The 15,812-nt window shown below is 50.9% G+C and overlaps 1 protein-coding gene across 1 annotated transcript; it reads left to right on the top strand.

Annotated features, from left to right (window-relative positions):
- The first annotated feature begins 2,177 nt into the window (after positions 1-2,177).
- On the top strand, positions 2,178-15,812 carry A3GALT2 (alpha 1,3-galactosyltransferase 2). Its single transcript, XM_063103771.1, has 5 exons — positions 2,178-2,243; positions 9,923-10,006; positions 10,213-10,302; positions 10,615-10,752; positions 15,125-15,812. Exons 1-5 carry the CDS (start codon positions 2,221-2,223, stop codon positions 15,810-15,812), a joined length of 1,023 nt encoding a protein of 340 aa, XP_062959841.1. The 5' UTR covers positions 2,178-2,220.

Below are 15,812 nucleotides of genomic sequence, written 5' to 3'. Positions count from 1 at the left end.
TCTTCTGTGCCTTTCTCCCCTACGGATGCCTGTCTCTGAACCCGAATGGCTACTTTTCACCCATAAGAAGAGGGATGGGTCCCTGGGTTGGGGGAGGGACCTTAACTAGACAGCATATCCTCCATGCTTTGCTGGGGCAGGGTCTTGGCCCCAGTTTGTATAGGAGAAGCAGATACCACCTCTGCTCTTCACAGGGTGTCCCTTGGAGGCCCAGAAGCTCCTTCAGCTCTGATCTCACCCCCTCCCCTTCAACCATTCCTACTTGGGAGACATGACTGTTGGGCCAACAGCATCTGGAACACCTGGGACAGAACCCAGACTCCCATCCTCCAACAAACACCTTTGGATGGAGCTGCCAAGTGCTCAGAAATGCCCTTGGGACAGCTTTGGTTCATTAAGCACTTCCCAAGCATTTTTTGGATGCTGAAATAGAAAATGATTAGATGGGAGGAGGTGACACCTAAGCCTTGAATAAAGGAGGAGAAAGGGCGTTCCAGATGCAAGCGGTATGCACAAAAGTGTACGTGTGCATGCGGCAGTGTAGATGAGTGGGACATGAGCTGGCTGGACTGGATGAAGTGGGTGCAGCTAACGGTGACTTGTGTTGACCATATGCTTCTGTGGGCCTGGCCTGAGCTTTCAGAAACAAGGCTGTGGGGTGAAGAACAAAATCGCAGGTCCTCTTGCATGGAGTGAAATCCACCCTGCATCTGTCACCAGGAAAGGGAAAAGGAGGCAGCTTGGTTTCACTGCTCCTTCCCTTCACCAGGTTCTTCTTAAAGGCACTGTTTCTACCTGATGAGAATGTGGGTTTTGAGGCCCCGGCCCTAACCTACGGAATCAGAATGTCTAAGGGAAGATTAAGCACAATAACTTTTGAGAACTTATGTCCATACCTTGATAACTCCTCTCTGGAGAGCCTGTTAAAATGTAACATATTTGGAGAAGGAAGAGAAAAAAAGTTGATCCCCAGAGGGTGGAACCAGGGGCTGGAGGCAGGATCCTGACTGACAGAGAAGAGGGAGGGTGCCCCCGTGGGAGTGAGCCCTGGGGACCCGCAAGTGAGGGGGCCCCGTGTGCTGACTTCCCCCTGGGCTGAGGAATGCAGCCATGTGTGCAGGAGCACCGTCAGCCTCCAGCACTGTGGGCAGGGCTCTTCACTTTCTGGGCCGTGATTTCCCTTTATGGAAGAAAATGAAAACTAGGGTGCACCAGAGTTTGGTTTCTTGTGTGTGGCGAAGGGGGAAGGAACCAAAACGACTCCTAAAAGAGGATATGGTGAATTTGACTTACACCAGTAAGCATTCATGTTATTTCTTTACTTTAGGTGAAAGTTTGAAGGGTGAGTCCTTAAATATATATTTGCTCCTGTTTACACTTTATGCAGAATTTCACAAACCCTTTTTGATCACGACCCACAGTTTAAAAACATTTCCCAACCTCATATATACACTTAAGTATATTTTAACTGAAACAAAAATCTCATTAAACGAAACCTACCCTTATATATACAATACATTCTGATATTTTATTTTCAGTTCTCTTCCTGTTCATACTTTTAAAATCTTGGTCACAATCCACTAAACTGATTTCATGGCCCTCTGATGGGTCATAGTTCCCACTTTAAAAAAACACTGCCCAGGGTACACATTACAGAACTGTTCCACATCCATGATCTTACTTGGTTTTCAGCCTCCTGGATGACTGGTGTATGTACCCCATTTTACTGAGGAAGTAAAGGGCACCATCAGCTGAATTGTCCAAGGTGACAATCAAGTACCCAGTGCCCTTCAGATGTGGCTGGGACTCTGCACAACAGGGATTGCCCAGGGTGGCAAACACCATACCCCAATGCCCAGCCATTCCCTGGAGCAGAAAGACACTGAAGGAATGGCTCCAGGACCCCCTGGGCAGGGAAGAGGAGTTTGTACAAAATAGCCTCAGGCAAACCAGAGGCTGACTGCTCAAATCTACCTCTTCAAGGTGATTGGCCCCAAAATGGTTGCCAGCCCCCACCCAACCCTGGGACCAACTTCCTCCAGTAGGCTCCACCCCAAGCAGTTTCTTGGGTCAAACCATCTCTGACTGCTTCTGTGGGTGTGGTTCCTGAGTCAGAGGGGCAGGAAGCTGCTTTGTCAGCCTTCCAGGAAGAACAGGTCATTTCTTCCCTGGCTCTGAGCTGAATGAGTTCGCTGCAGGCTGTCCTACCAGCTTCTAAATATGGTTGTCAAGGAGGGACTCAGGTGAGTGCAGATGCTGCCGGTGTGGGGAGGAAGAAGGCATGGGGACAACTGACCTAAGAAGGGTCCAGTCTTCCCCCAAAACAGTCCAAATGGGAAGCACCGAAGCTAGCCCACTGAGTACCAGCTAAGGCATAGGTCCTGGGAAAAGGTGACTCCAAGAGGGGACATTGCACAGTGAGTAGAGAGACAGCCCATGCGTGGGGACGGTGGGGTGGAGGAAGACTGCAGGTCTCATAGCCAGTGAAAAGTTGGACTCCTCTTGCTTCTCTGAACTCTGAACCCCCTTGGTGAGCCAGAAAGCAAAGGCTCGGAGGGTTAAGTTCCCCATGTAACTGAGAGCTATCCCTATCCTTGCTGGGGCTGATTGTCCAGGACTGTAAGTGTTCCTTCTTAAGAACTAGCAACTAACTGATCTTTAGCCTTTCTTGAAAGCAAGGAGAGTGGGGAGCAGAGCACAGCGTGGGGCTTGAGAGACCATCTGTAGGTGGAGATGGGGTGGACTGGGTCCTCCTAAAAATATCTGACCAAGGAATGTGGAGGACTGGTTCAGGCATGAGTCTCTGTGGCCTAAGGGATCCCAGGCTGGGGCATGGGAGGCACGGGAGGAGCTGGTGGGTCCCCAACCCAGGCCTTTGTCTCAGCACCCTCCCAGACCTGACTGAGCTTACCTGGGCAACTCAAGGCCAGCTCAGCTTGGCTGCCCTGGCCCAGAGCCCACGATAAATATCAGCTCACCCTGCTCTGGTTGGGAGGGGACTGACAGAGAGTAGGGACAGCTACTAAGGGCAGAGAAAGGCCTGCTCCAGCCTTTTCCTGCCCCTTCAGCATGGCAAGTATCTCCCATAGTGCACCTCCTGAGGCATTCTTGCCAGTTGCCAGCACCAGCTTTGACCAGGCTTCCAGGGACTGGAAAAAGCCCAGCTGCAGTCAGCTCTCCAGGAACTCAGAGAAGAGATGAAGACAGAGTGGAGAGGGGGGTTGGCTTCTTGCAGGAGAGACGCTGCCTGGAAACATGAGGTGACTTGGGAGGAGCCAAGCCTATGGGGAAAAATAACAGCTGGGGACCCTTGTTAAGAGGAGCCTCTGGAAAAAAAAAAAAAAAGAGGAGCCTCTGGGCTGAGCTGGGGCCAGGTCATAAAGAGCCCAAATGCCATGCCAGAAGTTCTGGCTTGGAAGTCAGACACCCCTAAGTTCAAAGCTCAGCCCCACCACTTAACTTTCAGCAGCCTTGTGACCCTGAGCAAGTGATTTCACTTTTCTGAGCCTCAATTTCCTCTTTTATAAAGTAGAGATAATCTCAGCATCTTCAAGAGGTTGTGGTCACACCTGAATAAGACAGGCATAAAAAACACTTAGCAGGGTGTCCAGCTCAGTAAGTGTCTGGGGCTATTAATAAAGAGTCCAGGCTTAATCCTGAAGAAAATGGAGTTTTAAGTGAAGGCATAAGAGTTTGGGAAAGAGAATGAAGTCAAAAGAACCCATTCATAGCTTCACTCATTCACTAAACAAATAATTATTAATACCACAAGTTATGAGTCAGGTTCTGAAATTTGGCACAAAGACTATAAAGTCTAATAAAGAAGAGAAACTCACAGCCTAGTGGGGCAGACAATCGCCTGGTACAGTTTGGCAAGTACTAAAGGAAAAGGTACAGAGGAGCTTGTTGGGGGAGGGGCATTGGAGATGGGGTAGAGGAAGTCTTCACAAAGGAGGAAGCTGGGTCTTAAGGAATTATTCAGAGCTTGTTGGTAGATGGAAAGGAGCAATCTGGCAAACATATGAAGGTGGGGAGGACACAGTCGTGGCAAACTTAGGAAACATCATGGTGCAGGGTGAATGCTGGCAACTGAGAGGCAGGTTAGAAGATTGTTACTGGAATCCAATGACACATGAATAGAACAGTGGGGGTGGACAGCAGGGAGCTTTGGGCACCAGGACAGAGGTAGAAGCATAGAATTTAGTGACTGAGTGCTGTCAGGGGGTGGGGGGAGAAAGGGTCCCACTTGGGTCACTGGGGCCAGTCACTGAGAACACAGAAGGATGAAGAGATCAGGGGAAATGCAAACTGCAGCTTGAGAAGCACTGAGTGGTGTCAGTGGGATGCCCAAGTGGACACAGCTGTCCAGGGAACACATGATACCTGAGGCTAGTGCTCAGCAAGAGGGCTGGGCTGGAGTCACTGGTAGAGAGAAGCCAAGTAGTGAAAGAGGATGCCTAGAGAATTGTAACTGAGATCTGAATGTCAAGAATGACAAACCATGCAAAAGTGAGCTGTAAGCCTGGGCAGGGTGACATAGGAGAGGTCAGCAGGGGCAGAAGCCACAGAACTTGTTAGACCAGGGATGTGGATTTTATTTTAAGAGCAGTGAGAAGTCACTGGAAGACCTTGAAGAGGGGAGAGGCATATTCTCATGTATGCTTTTGAAAACTCATTGTGGAGAATGAATTGTAGTGGGCAAGAGTAGAAGCTGGGAGGTTGGTGAGAGGCTAGGAAGGTTATCCACGTGGGAGGCACAATGGCCGGGAGCAGCATGAGAGGAGGTGATGGCAAGAGCCCCACAGTTTGCTGGTGGACTGAATGTGGAGAATGAGAGAGAGGAGGAACCAAAGAGGATTCCTGGACATCCAGCTTGAGAAATGGGGTACAGAGGTCAATGTGATGTCATTTACCAAGATGGAGAAGACACATGTGGCGATCAGGTTTCCCAGGAAAACCAAGAGCTCCTTTGTGACCATATAACTTTGAGGTTCTGGTGAAACACTCAAATAGAGAGGTCAGGTGGCCACCAATGCCTGCAGGTGCCCTCTGTCACTGTAACCTTGATGCCCAGATCTGTCCCATGAGAGGCTCCAGGAAGTGAAGTCAGATGGAGGTGACCAGAACATAAGAGGAAGTTGGGAGTGTGGCATGATAAAAAGTTATATAGACAGGTAAAGTTATACAAATATACCTTAAAAAGTTATATAGGGCTGGCCTGTGGCTCACTTGGGAGCATGTGGTGCTGATGACACCAAGGCCACGGGTTCAGATCCCTATTAAGGGATGGCCGGTTGGCTCACTTGGGAGAGCGTGGTGCTGACAACACCAAGTCAAGGGTTAAGATCCCCTTACCGGTCATCTTTAAAAAAAAAAAAAGTTATATAGACAATGAAATAATAAATGCTCATTACACAAAGTCAAACATTGTACAAGTGTATTAAGCAAAAAGTTGGAGCCCCCTTCCCCTCCAGTCTCAGCCTATCACTAGCTGTCTGGTGTGTCTCCCTCAAAATTCACACTGTCCAATATGATAGCCAAATGTGGCTACTGAGCACTCAAAATGTGGCTAGTTCCAGTTGAAATGTACTGTAAGTCTAATATACACACTTGATTTAGTATTTAGACTTAGTATAAAACAAGAATGGGAAATATCTCAATAATTTTTATATTGATTCCATGTTGAAATAACATTTTGGATATGCTGGGTTAAATAAAAATATTGTTAAAATAAGTTTATACCTGTTTCTTTTTACTTTTTAAATGTGGCCACTAGAATATTTTTAATTACATATGTGGCTCACATCATATTTCTATTGGACTATGCTGTTCTAAGATCTTTTCCTGCATTATAAAACAACATCAATACACATGATTGTAAACACATGGATACACAGGTATAGGAGCTTCCCTCACAGAAATCTCCCTCTACATATTACTTGTTATTCCCTTTTCCCCCTTAATACATTAGGATCTTTTTCAGGGAGTACATATATATCTACCTCATCCTTTTTTATAACAGCTATGTTGTATCAATGTGCATAATGCATTCATCCAATTCCCTACTGATGAACACTGAAATTGTGTACATCCATTTGCTTTTTCAAGCAATGCTGCAAGAACATTCTTAGACTGCTCAATGTGCAGCCTCCATTCCTAGAGGCAGGAAACCTGCGTCAGGGTGTGTAAGCTCTGACGATAGTACAGTGGAGGAGCAAGATTCTGAAGGCTTCTTGGGCATGGCTAAGAGAAGTGGGCTTTATCCTGCAGTCTGCAGGAAGCATAACACAACTTGGGTTTTTTTGCAAATTGCTAACTGTATTTTTCCTTCACTAGCAAAGGCAATATAATTACATTATAGATAATTAGGGAGAAAAAACAAAAGGAAAAAATCCTACTATAATCTTATTGCACAAACTCTTAAGTTTTTCCTCTTAGTCATTTTCTGGTGCATGTTTTTATTCTTGCTTAATTGTAATCATAGTGCGTATCAATTTCAGGTCTTGCTTTTTTCCTTTAACGTTCCTGCGTAAGCATTTTTCCTTGTGATTGCAGAGTCTTCATAACAAGGTTTATTTCATCAGTCCTTCAGCTGGACACTAAAGCCTTTTTCAGTTATATCTGAGTGGCTCAGATAAAGTCCTTTCCTGTGACTTCAAACATCTTCTCCACGGACACTTTCCAAGCAGCATTCAACCAAGCTCAAGTCTCCCTTATGTAAAAGAAACAAACACCTCCATCAATCCCAACCCCTTGACCCCCTCCAGTTGCCATCTGTCTCTTTTCTCCTTACTCCTGGATAGAGTCCACTCCCGCCACCATCACCCCCGGCCTCTGCCTTAACCCCTGCACCTCCCACTTAACTACCCGCTCAGTCTCCCTCCCATTGCCACCTGGCCCAGGCCCAGCCTCCTCTCCCTCTGTGCTCTCTCCCTCTCTCCCATGACATCCTGCCCTCCTGGAGAATCCCAAAACTCTCTCCTGAGCCTGCCTGCCTTGTGGGCTCCAGCCCCTACCTCCAACCAATCAAGCATCTTCTCTTTTCCAATCTCCCAGCCCTGTCCCTCTAATCAAGGTCAAGTCCTGCCCATTCCACCTCTTGACAGACCTTCACCACTTAATCCTCCCCAGACAGCTGCCAACGCTCTGGTTCATGCCCCTAGTAGCTCCCACAGGTTGGCACCTGGCCCCTCACTCGTTTTCCTGCCTCCAGCTATGCCCTCCCTCCCACCCAACCATGTCCAGGCTCAACAGTTCAGTTGGAGTATTTTTTTTTTTTTTTCCAAATAAAAATCTGACTGTGTCACTCCCTGGAGGAAATACTTGGCCTTCAAGATGAAATGCAAAACCCTGAGAGTGGAATGCGGGCCCTGGGTGACCTCTCAGCCTGATCTCTCACCGCTCCCCATCTGCATTCCACACTCCACTGCTGTGGAACAACTTACAGTTCCATTTGTATTCCAGGCTTTCACTCACCTCCTCACTTTGGCACAGTGTTGTTTTCTTTTCATGGACCTCCCTTCTGCCTCTACTGCCTTCTCTGCCTGGATAACTTCTAACTCTTCAGGTCCTAACTTAGAGGTCACCTCCTCCAGGAAGCCTCCTGACTTCCTCCTCATCTGCCAAGGCTTAGGTGCCACCCTCTAATTTGCCCTCGTAACATCTTGTATTTATCCTAATCACAGTATTCACTGTGCTGTGTTCCCTTCATCTGTTTCCAGTCTGTTATGTGACCCATTCCCTCACTCCCCTCCCCTGACCCCACCCCACGCCATCTTCCTGACTCCACACCCTGACAGGGTCTGTGTCTCATTCACATCTAAATCCTTGATCTAGCACAGTGCTTGATGCTGAGCTTGTGCCCAATAAACATATGCTGAATGCATGACTGAACAGAAACCGGTCACCATCTTGATGTACAGAGTTTTTCCATACTGAGGATTATCTCCTTTGAACAGATTCCCAGAAGCTGGGGTTATTGAATCAAAGGGGATAAATACTGAAAGCCTTCCATTCCCATAGCTAAATAGCTTTCAAGAGGGTGTGGCAATTTACACTCATACCAGCAAGCACAAGAGTGCCTATCTTGCTGTATTCTTGCAGCATGGCTATTTTCATTATGTCTTTTTTTTAAAGTGCTCATTTTATAGGCAAAACATACCACCTTGCTCTAATTTGTATGTCTTTGATTACTGGTGAGGGTGAACATTTTTCCATATGTTTGCATTTCTTCTTTTAGAATGTACTTGTTTGTGTGACATGGAAACTTGAGGCAGGTTGATTTTTTACGAGATGACTCTGGGGGCTGTGTAGGGAGTCGCTGGAAGTAGGAAGAGAGCTGCTGCAGCAGTCCTGGTGATGGATGAGCAGGACAGGAGCACTGTGGGGACCATGGGGCAGAGATCAAGGAGACCAAGCCAACCCAACCTGGGGACCGACAGCAGATGCCAGAGAGGAGTCAGGGTGCACCCAGGTTTCTGGCTTGGCCAGCTGAACAGAAGGAGGTGCTCTGTGCTGAAATGGTGCCCAGGTAGATATATTCACACACAAACAACTGCAAAGTGGTTCTCAGAGCTATTTAACAGATACACTTGCTGAGGAACAGTTAAGTGCAGGAGCAGAAAAGGCAGAGGCAGGAGGGTCTGATTCAGTCAGGCTTCTTAGAAGAGACCACAAGGAACCAGACTTTGGAAGGATTTGTAGGGCAGGGAGTGGAGCTGGGAAGTTGCCCAGGGGATGATGAGGGTCTGTTCAGGAAGAAGGATAATCATCATATCAGTAGCTAAAGTTTAGTAAGTGAGGCCATGTTCTAAGCACTTAGCTTGTGTTAACTCAATGTCCACAACAGCCCTCTGAGGCAGGTATTCTTATTATCCCCATTTTATAGATGAGGAGACTGACATGCAGAGGGCCAGATCTTCTTTGCCCAAAGTCAGACACCTAATAAGTAGTGGAGCTGGAAGTCAAACCTGGGGATCTGGCCCCAGTGTCTGTGCTCCTCGCCATATGGTTTCAGTCTCTCTAGAGACATGAGCACACAGCAGCGGAGGGGAGAATAGGATGAGCTCCCCAGGAGGAGTTTATAATGATTCTCAACATTTGGGGCCCTTCCAAGAAACAGCTATCCTGGACAAATCCCAAAGCCCACTTCCTCTGCATCAGAAATGGGGCCATTGAACTCTGCTGGAGGAACTTGCCCCACCTGGTGACAGAAGCTGTCACAGACATGTGTTCTCTGACCACAGACAGCCCAGCAACTGATCTCTAGGGCTTAGTCAGCTCTTAACTCCCAGCCACCACGCTTCAAGCTTCACTGCATCCTTTCCCAGCTTCTCTTCCTGTCCAAGGTCATCCCACCCAGGCTAAGCACCCCAACCCCTAATGCTATCATCCCCCAGCCCTCCCCAAGGTCGTGCCCCAAAGCACTGCTGGGGAAAGCAAAGAATTAGACACCTAAATGCTCATCAGCAGGGGCCTGGTTAGGTAAGTTATGCTATCTCCAACCAATTGCATAGTAGGCAGCTGGACAAAAGGGTGAGGAAGTTCTTTAAATACTGAGATGGAATAACCTCAGAGAGATAACGGTCAGTGAAAAATGCAAGGTGCAGAATAGCATGGCCACTGTGCTATCATGTGTGGTGGGGGGGAATGAAAGAGAGAGTATTTGCTACCATATTAACATTTGCCTGTATATGAAAAAACTCTCTGGAAGGACACACAAGAAACATGTAACACTGCGTGGCTGCAAATAGGAGACTTTTCACTGTATACACTCTTCGATCCCTTTGAATGTCTGTACCATGTGAATGGAACATTCATATCCAAAACAACAACAATATTAAAATTACACAAATAAATTTTCATATATGTGTGCAGGTATACGTGTGTATATAAATGCATTACTGACGCCCCTCCCCCCCAGGGCCTGGAAGAGAACCTTCTGGCGGCTGATCCTTCTTGCACTTGGCCTCTTGTACCTGCTCCTGTATGGGATCCCTATAGTCAGGTACAAGCCCCTTCTCCAGCACTTGAGGTGGAACCCCAGGGTCAGGGTTAAAGTGGATCTTTCCAAGTACCTCCTCAAAGGATGGTGGGTGGTGGCTAGCTCAGCCTGGACAAGTGTCCTTGTGGGTTCTCCCTCCTTGTAAGGAGTAAAGCAAGAGAGCTCCCGAGCAGGCTGATATGCACCTCACTGCTGCCCCCACCCCACAGGCACCTGGAAGTCCTCATCCCCATGGGCGTCTGCTCTTCGGCCACAATGCTCCTGCTGAGAGACAACTTCACGGGTGTCCTGCTTCCCTGGTAAGGAGCTACCATCCCTTCCATGCTGAGAGCACTCACAAACCCTACAGAGCTCTGCCCCATGTCCCTGCCCTCCTCACATCCCCCACCCCAGCAGGGTTAGCAGCTCCACCTACCAACCCTAGCAGCCCCATGGGACCACACATCTCCCAGTCCTCTGTCTGTGCTGGTTCTGAGTTAGAGGCTTCTAGGAGCAGAGACAGAATCAGATCCACTTGTGGGTCCTTAGGGCCCAGACCTGGGGAGGTGGCAGTGAGCAAGTAGCAAGTAGGTGGATGAATGGAGCTGTCTCCCCATCCCTGCCCTGGCCAGGGCCCGGCCTGAAGTCCTGACCTGTACCTCCTGGGGGGCCCCCATTATTTGGGATGGCACCTTCAACCCAGATATGGCCCAGCAAGAGGCTGGAGAGCAGAACCTCACCATTGGACTGACTGTCTTTGCTGTAGGCAGGTAAGGCCTGGGGCCGGGGAGTGGTGCTGTTCAGGTAGGGAGCAGAAGGGGTGTGCATGCGATGAAGGAGGTGGGGCACCCTACCCTGTTCCCTTGTGCCATGCAATCCCAAAGTGAAGATAGAGACAAAGGCAGCATGACCTAGACTCCCAGGACGAGTGCAAAACCACCCTTCTCCTCCCTGGACACCCACACCATAGATCCCACCCAACACAGGCAGCCAGGGGCTCAGAACTATGTCTAGAAGGAACCTGCCTAGCAGCTGGGGCAGGTCCATCTGGTGGCACCGAAAGAATGATCTGGCTGCAAAGTGCCCTTTGGAGGTCAGCGGCTCAGGTGCAGGCACACAGGGTGGGGGTGGGGGTGGGATGGCAGTGAGGTTTTGCCAAGCAAATCTGGCTGAGGGAGAGGGGCTGAGGAGCTGAGTGGTTTTGCAAGAAAGTGCATCTGAGCTGGGTAAAGAAGTAAGTGAAGAGAGAAGGGAGGTGACAAATACTGAGAAAGTGGCAGGGTCACCAGATTAGAGGACTCAATGAGATAGGACTGTTGCAAGGGGAGGGGTGGTAATCAGAGCTAATGAGCTGGAAGAATAGAGTCCTCACAGAGTGGTGTGGATAAGGTTGTAATTTTGAAGGTGGGACAGACACTGATGATGACCGAATCAAGGGAGTAGCCATGGGGGCAGGTGACCGAGGAGGGTGGAGAACAGAATCACTACAGGAGAGGACATCAATCAAGGAACTAGAGGCCTGGGCAATGGCTGGGCCTCCAGGTGTAGGGATGAAAGGTCAAGGGCACTGACCTCCCCATTACGGATGGGAGGAGGTGTCCAAGCTGGATGTCCATCTGCCAGAAGTGATGCAAAGGGGACTCCTGGCTAAGAGTGGAAATCAGATCCTACAACCTTAAGATACAGAGAGGTAGAGTTCAGGGCACTTAAAGGAAGCATTTCTAATAATGAAATAGGCTATTTGGGGAAGGTAGTGAGAGCTTCCGATCCAGGAAGAAATATTGGAAAGGCTAGAGAAGAAATTCTGTCATACCTCAGACAACTGTTCAAGGCTCTTCCAACTCTGTCCCTCACACTCTAAAAGGGAGAGAAAGCCAGGAGGGCCTCTGAAAGGCAAGAGGGCAAAGAGGACCAAGGGATGACTCATGGACCAGACAGGCAGAACTGCTGGGCCACTGAGGGCCTTGGACTTTCCCAGGGCCTCAGTGCCCCTACTTCCATTATAGATGCTCAGTAGGGAGTTCCTGTAGCAGACCCAGGGGTCAGAATCTCAAGGGGCAGAAATTCTGTGATCCTGAAGTCCTGAGATCCAAGATGCAGTGAGTGCAACACCCTGGGATGCTGAACTTTCCTAGGTCTTTGATTCCAGTTTCCCATAGTTCCATCAGGAAGTCAGCAAATGCAAGCAAAGGTGCAGGCTCCAATACCAAGGTAGTTTCAAACCCTGACTCTGCCACTTATCAATTGTGTACACTTGCCCAAGTCGCTAAAACTCTTTAAATGAGATAATGCACTTTGACTTGGAACTGTGTCTGCCACAAGATACATGCTCAAAACATTAGGCATTATTACAACTATTTTAAAACCCTAAGATCTCAAGGTCTGTTTATATATATATCATACAGTATTCCAAGCTTTCCAGTTACCTATGTAAGGAATGACTACAAACTCAGTGACTTAAAACAACATATTGAGCCAACGCTGTGGCTCACTCGGGAGAGTGTGGCGCTGGGAGCGCAGCGGCACGGGAGCGCCGAGGCCGCAGGTTCAGATCCTATATAGGAATGGCCGGTGTGCTCACTGGCTGAGCGCGGTGCGGCCGACACAAAGCCAAGGGTTGCGATCCCCTTACCGGTCACAAAAAAAAAAAAAAAAAAAACCATATTATTGTATCTCATGATTTTGTGGGTCAGAAGTTCAGACAGGGTTCACAGGAAGGGCTCCTCACTGCCCCCAAACATCTGGGTCTCAACTGCGAGACCAACTGCTGAGGACTGGTGGGGCACCCTCTCTCCCCACACAGCCCCTCCATACCGCTAGCTTGGGAGACCTCGCATCAAAGCAGCACCAACGTTCTGGGACTTCTGAAATGAAGGCTCAAAGCTCTAGAGAGACAAACTGGACAGTCCTCCAAAGGGTCAGCACAGCGTCACTTCCTAGGTACTCTGCTGATCAAGCAGTCAGGGGAAACATACTCAATAGAGGGAGTGCAGCGCCCCATCTCTTCAGGGCACCTCCCCCTCACACACACACACACACACACACACCCTCCCTCACACACACTCCCTCACACACATACACACACTCCCTCACACACACTCTCCCTCAACACACACACTCCCTCACACACGCTCTCCCTCACACACACACACACTCACTCCCCCACACACTCCCTCACACACACACACTAACACACACTCCCTCACACACACACTCCCTCACACACACTCTCCCTCACACACACACTCCCTCACACACACACTCACTCCCCCACACACACTCCCTCACACACACACTCCCCCTCACACACACACTCCCTCACACACACTCTCCCTCACACACACACCCACACACTCCCTCACACACACACTCCCCCTCACACACACTCCCTCACACACACACTCCCTCACACACACACTCCCTCACACACACACACTAACACACACTCCCTCACACACACACACTCCCTCACACACACTCTCCCTCACACACACACTCCCTCACACACACACTCACTCCCCCACACACACTCCCTCACACTCACACACACACTCTCCCTCACACACACACACACTCCCTCACACACACTCCCTCACACACTCCCTCACACACACTCCCCCTCACACACACACTCCCTCACACACACTCCCTCACACACACACTCCCCCTCACACACACACTCCCTCACACACTCTCCCTCACACACACACCCACACACTCCCTCACACACACACTCACTCCCCCCACACACACTCCCTCACACACACTCTCCCTCACACACTCTCCCTCATACACACACTCCCTCACACACACTCTCCCTCACACACACACACACACTCCTTCACACTCTCCCTCACACACACACACACTCACTCCCCCCACACACACTCCCTCACACACACACACTCCCTCACACACACTCTCCCTCACACACTCTCCCTCACACATACACTCCTTCACACACACACACTCACACACACACTCCCTCACACACACACACTCACTCCCCCCCACACACTCTCCCTCACACACACACACACACACTCCCTCACACACACTCTCCCTCACACACACACACACTCCCTCACACACACACACTCCCCCACACACTCCCTCACACACACACACTCACTCCCCCCCACACACTCCCTCACACACTCTCCCTCACACACACACACACTCCCTCACACACACACACTCCCCCACACACTCCCTCACACACACACACACTCCCTCACACACACTCACTCCCCCCCACACACTCCCTCACACACACACACACACACTCCCCCACACACACTCCCTCACACACACACACTCCCTCACACACACTCCCTCACACACACACACACTCCCCCCACACACTCCCTCACACACACACACACACACACTCCCTCACACACTCTCACACACACACACACACTCCCCCCCACACACTCCCTCACACACACACACTCCCTCACACACACACACACACTCCCCCCACACACTCCCTCACACACACACACTCTCCCTCACACACACACACACTCACTCCCCCCCACACACTCCCTCACACACACACACACACACACACACTCCCTCACACACACTCTCCCTCACACACACACACGGTTGACTAGCACCGGATGGTTCTGAGGTTCCATGGCTGCTGTGGGGAAGCCTCAGAAGCGCCCCATCTCTTCAGGGCACCCCCCCCTCACACACACACACTCACCCTCACACACACACTCCCCCCACACACACACACATACGGTTGGACTGTAGCACTGGACGGTTCTGAGGTTCCACAGCTGCTGTGGTCAAGCCTCGGAAGCGCCCCATCTCTTCAGGGCACCCCCCCCACCACACACACACCCACACACCCACACACCCACACACCCACACGCCCACACACACACACACACACTCCCTCACACACACACACACACACACACACACACACACACACACACACACACACACACACACACACACACACTCCCTCACACACACACTCTCAAAGATGAAAGACTGTAGCACCGGACGGTTCTGGGGTTCCACGGCTGCTGCGCGGAAGCCTCGGAAGCGGGGGAGGGGGATGGGCAAGCTGCACACGCCACGCGGGGCGTGGCTTTCAGGCTGACTCTGGCGGCCCCGCAGGTATCTAGAGAAGTACCTGGCGCGTTTCCTGGAGACGGCCGAGCAGCACTTCATGGTGGGCCAGCGCGTGGTGTACTACGTGTTCACCGATCGGCCGGCCGCCGTGCCGCGTGTGTCGCTGGGCGCGGGCCGCCGGCTACACGTGGAGCGCGTGGAGCGCGCGCGGCGCTGGCAGGAAGTGTCCATGGGGCGCATGCGCACGCTGCACGAGGCACTGGGCGGACGGCTGGGCCGCGAGGCACACTTCGTGCTGTGCATGGACGTGGACCAGCACTTCAGCAGCTCCTTCGGGCCCGAGGCGCTGGCCGAGTCGGTGGCGCAGCTGCATGCCTGGCACTACCACTGGCCGCGGCGGCTGCTGCCCTTCGAGCGCAACGCGCGCTCAGCCGCCGCGCTGGCGCCGGGCGACGGCGACTTCTACTACCACGCGGCCGTGTTCGGGGGCAGTGTGGCGGCGCTGCGCGAGCTCACGGCGCACTGCGCGCGGGGCATGCAGCGGGACCGCGCGCGCGGCCTCGAGGCGCGCTGGCACGACGAGAGCCATCTCAACAAGTTCTTCTGGCTGCACAAGCCCGCCAAGGTGCTGTCGCCCGAGTACTGCTGGAGCCCGGACATAGGCCCGCGGGCCGAGATCCACCGCCCGCGCCTGCTCTGGGCGCCCAAGGAGTACACGCTGCTGCGCGACTAG

Source organism: Cynocephalus volans, chromosome 8, assembly GCF_027409185.1.
Source record: "Cynocephalus volans isolate mCynVol1 chromosome 8, mCynVol1.pri, whole genome shotgun sequence".
NCBI lineage: Eukaryota > Metazoa > Chordata > Mammalia > Dermoptera > Cynocephalidae > Cynocephalus > Cynocephalus volans.
This window is presented reverse-complemented; position numbering and strand designations above follow the sequence as displayed.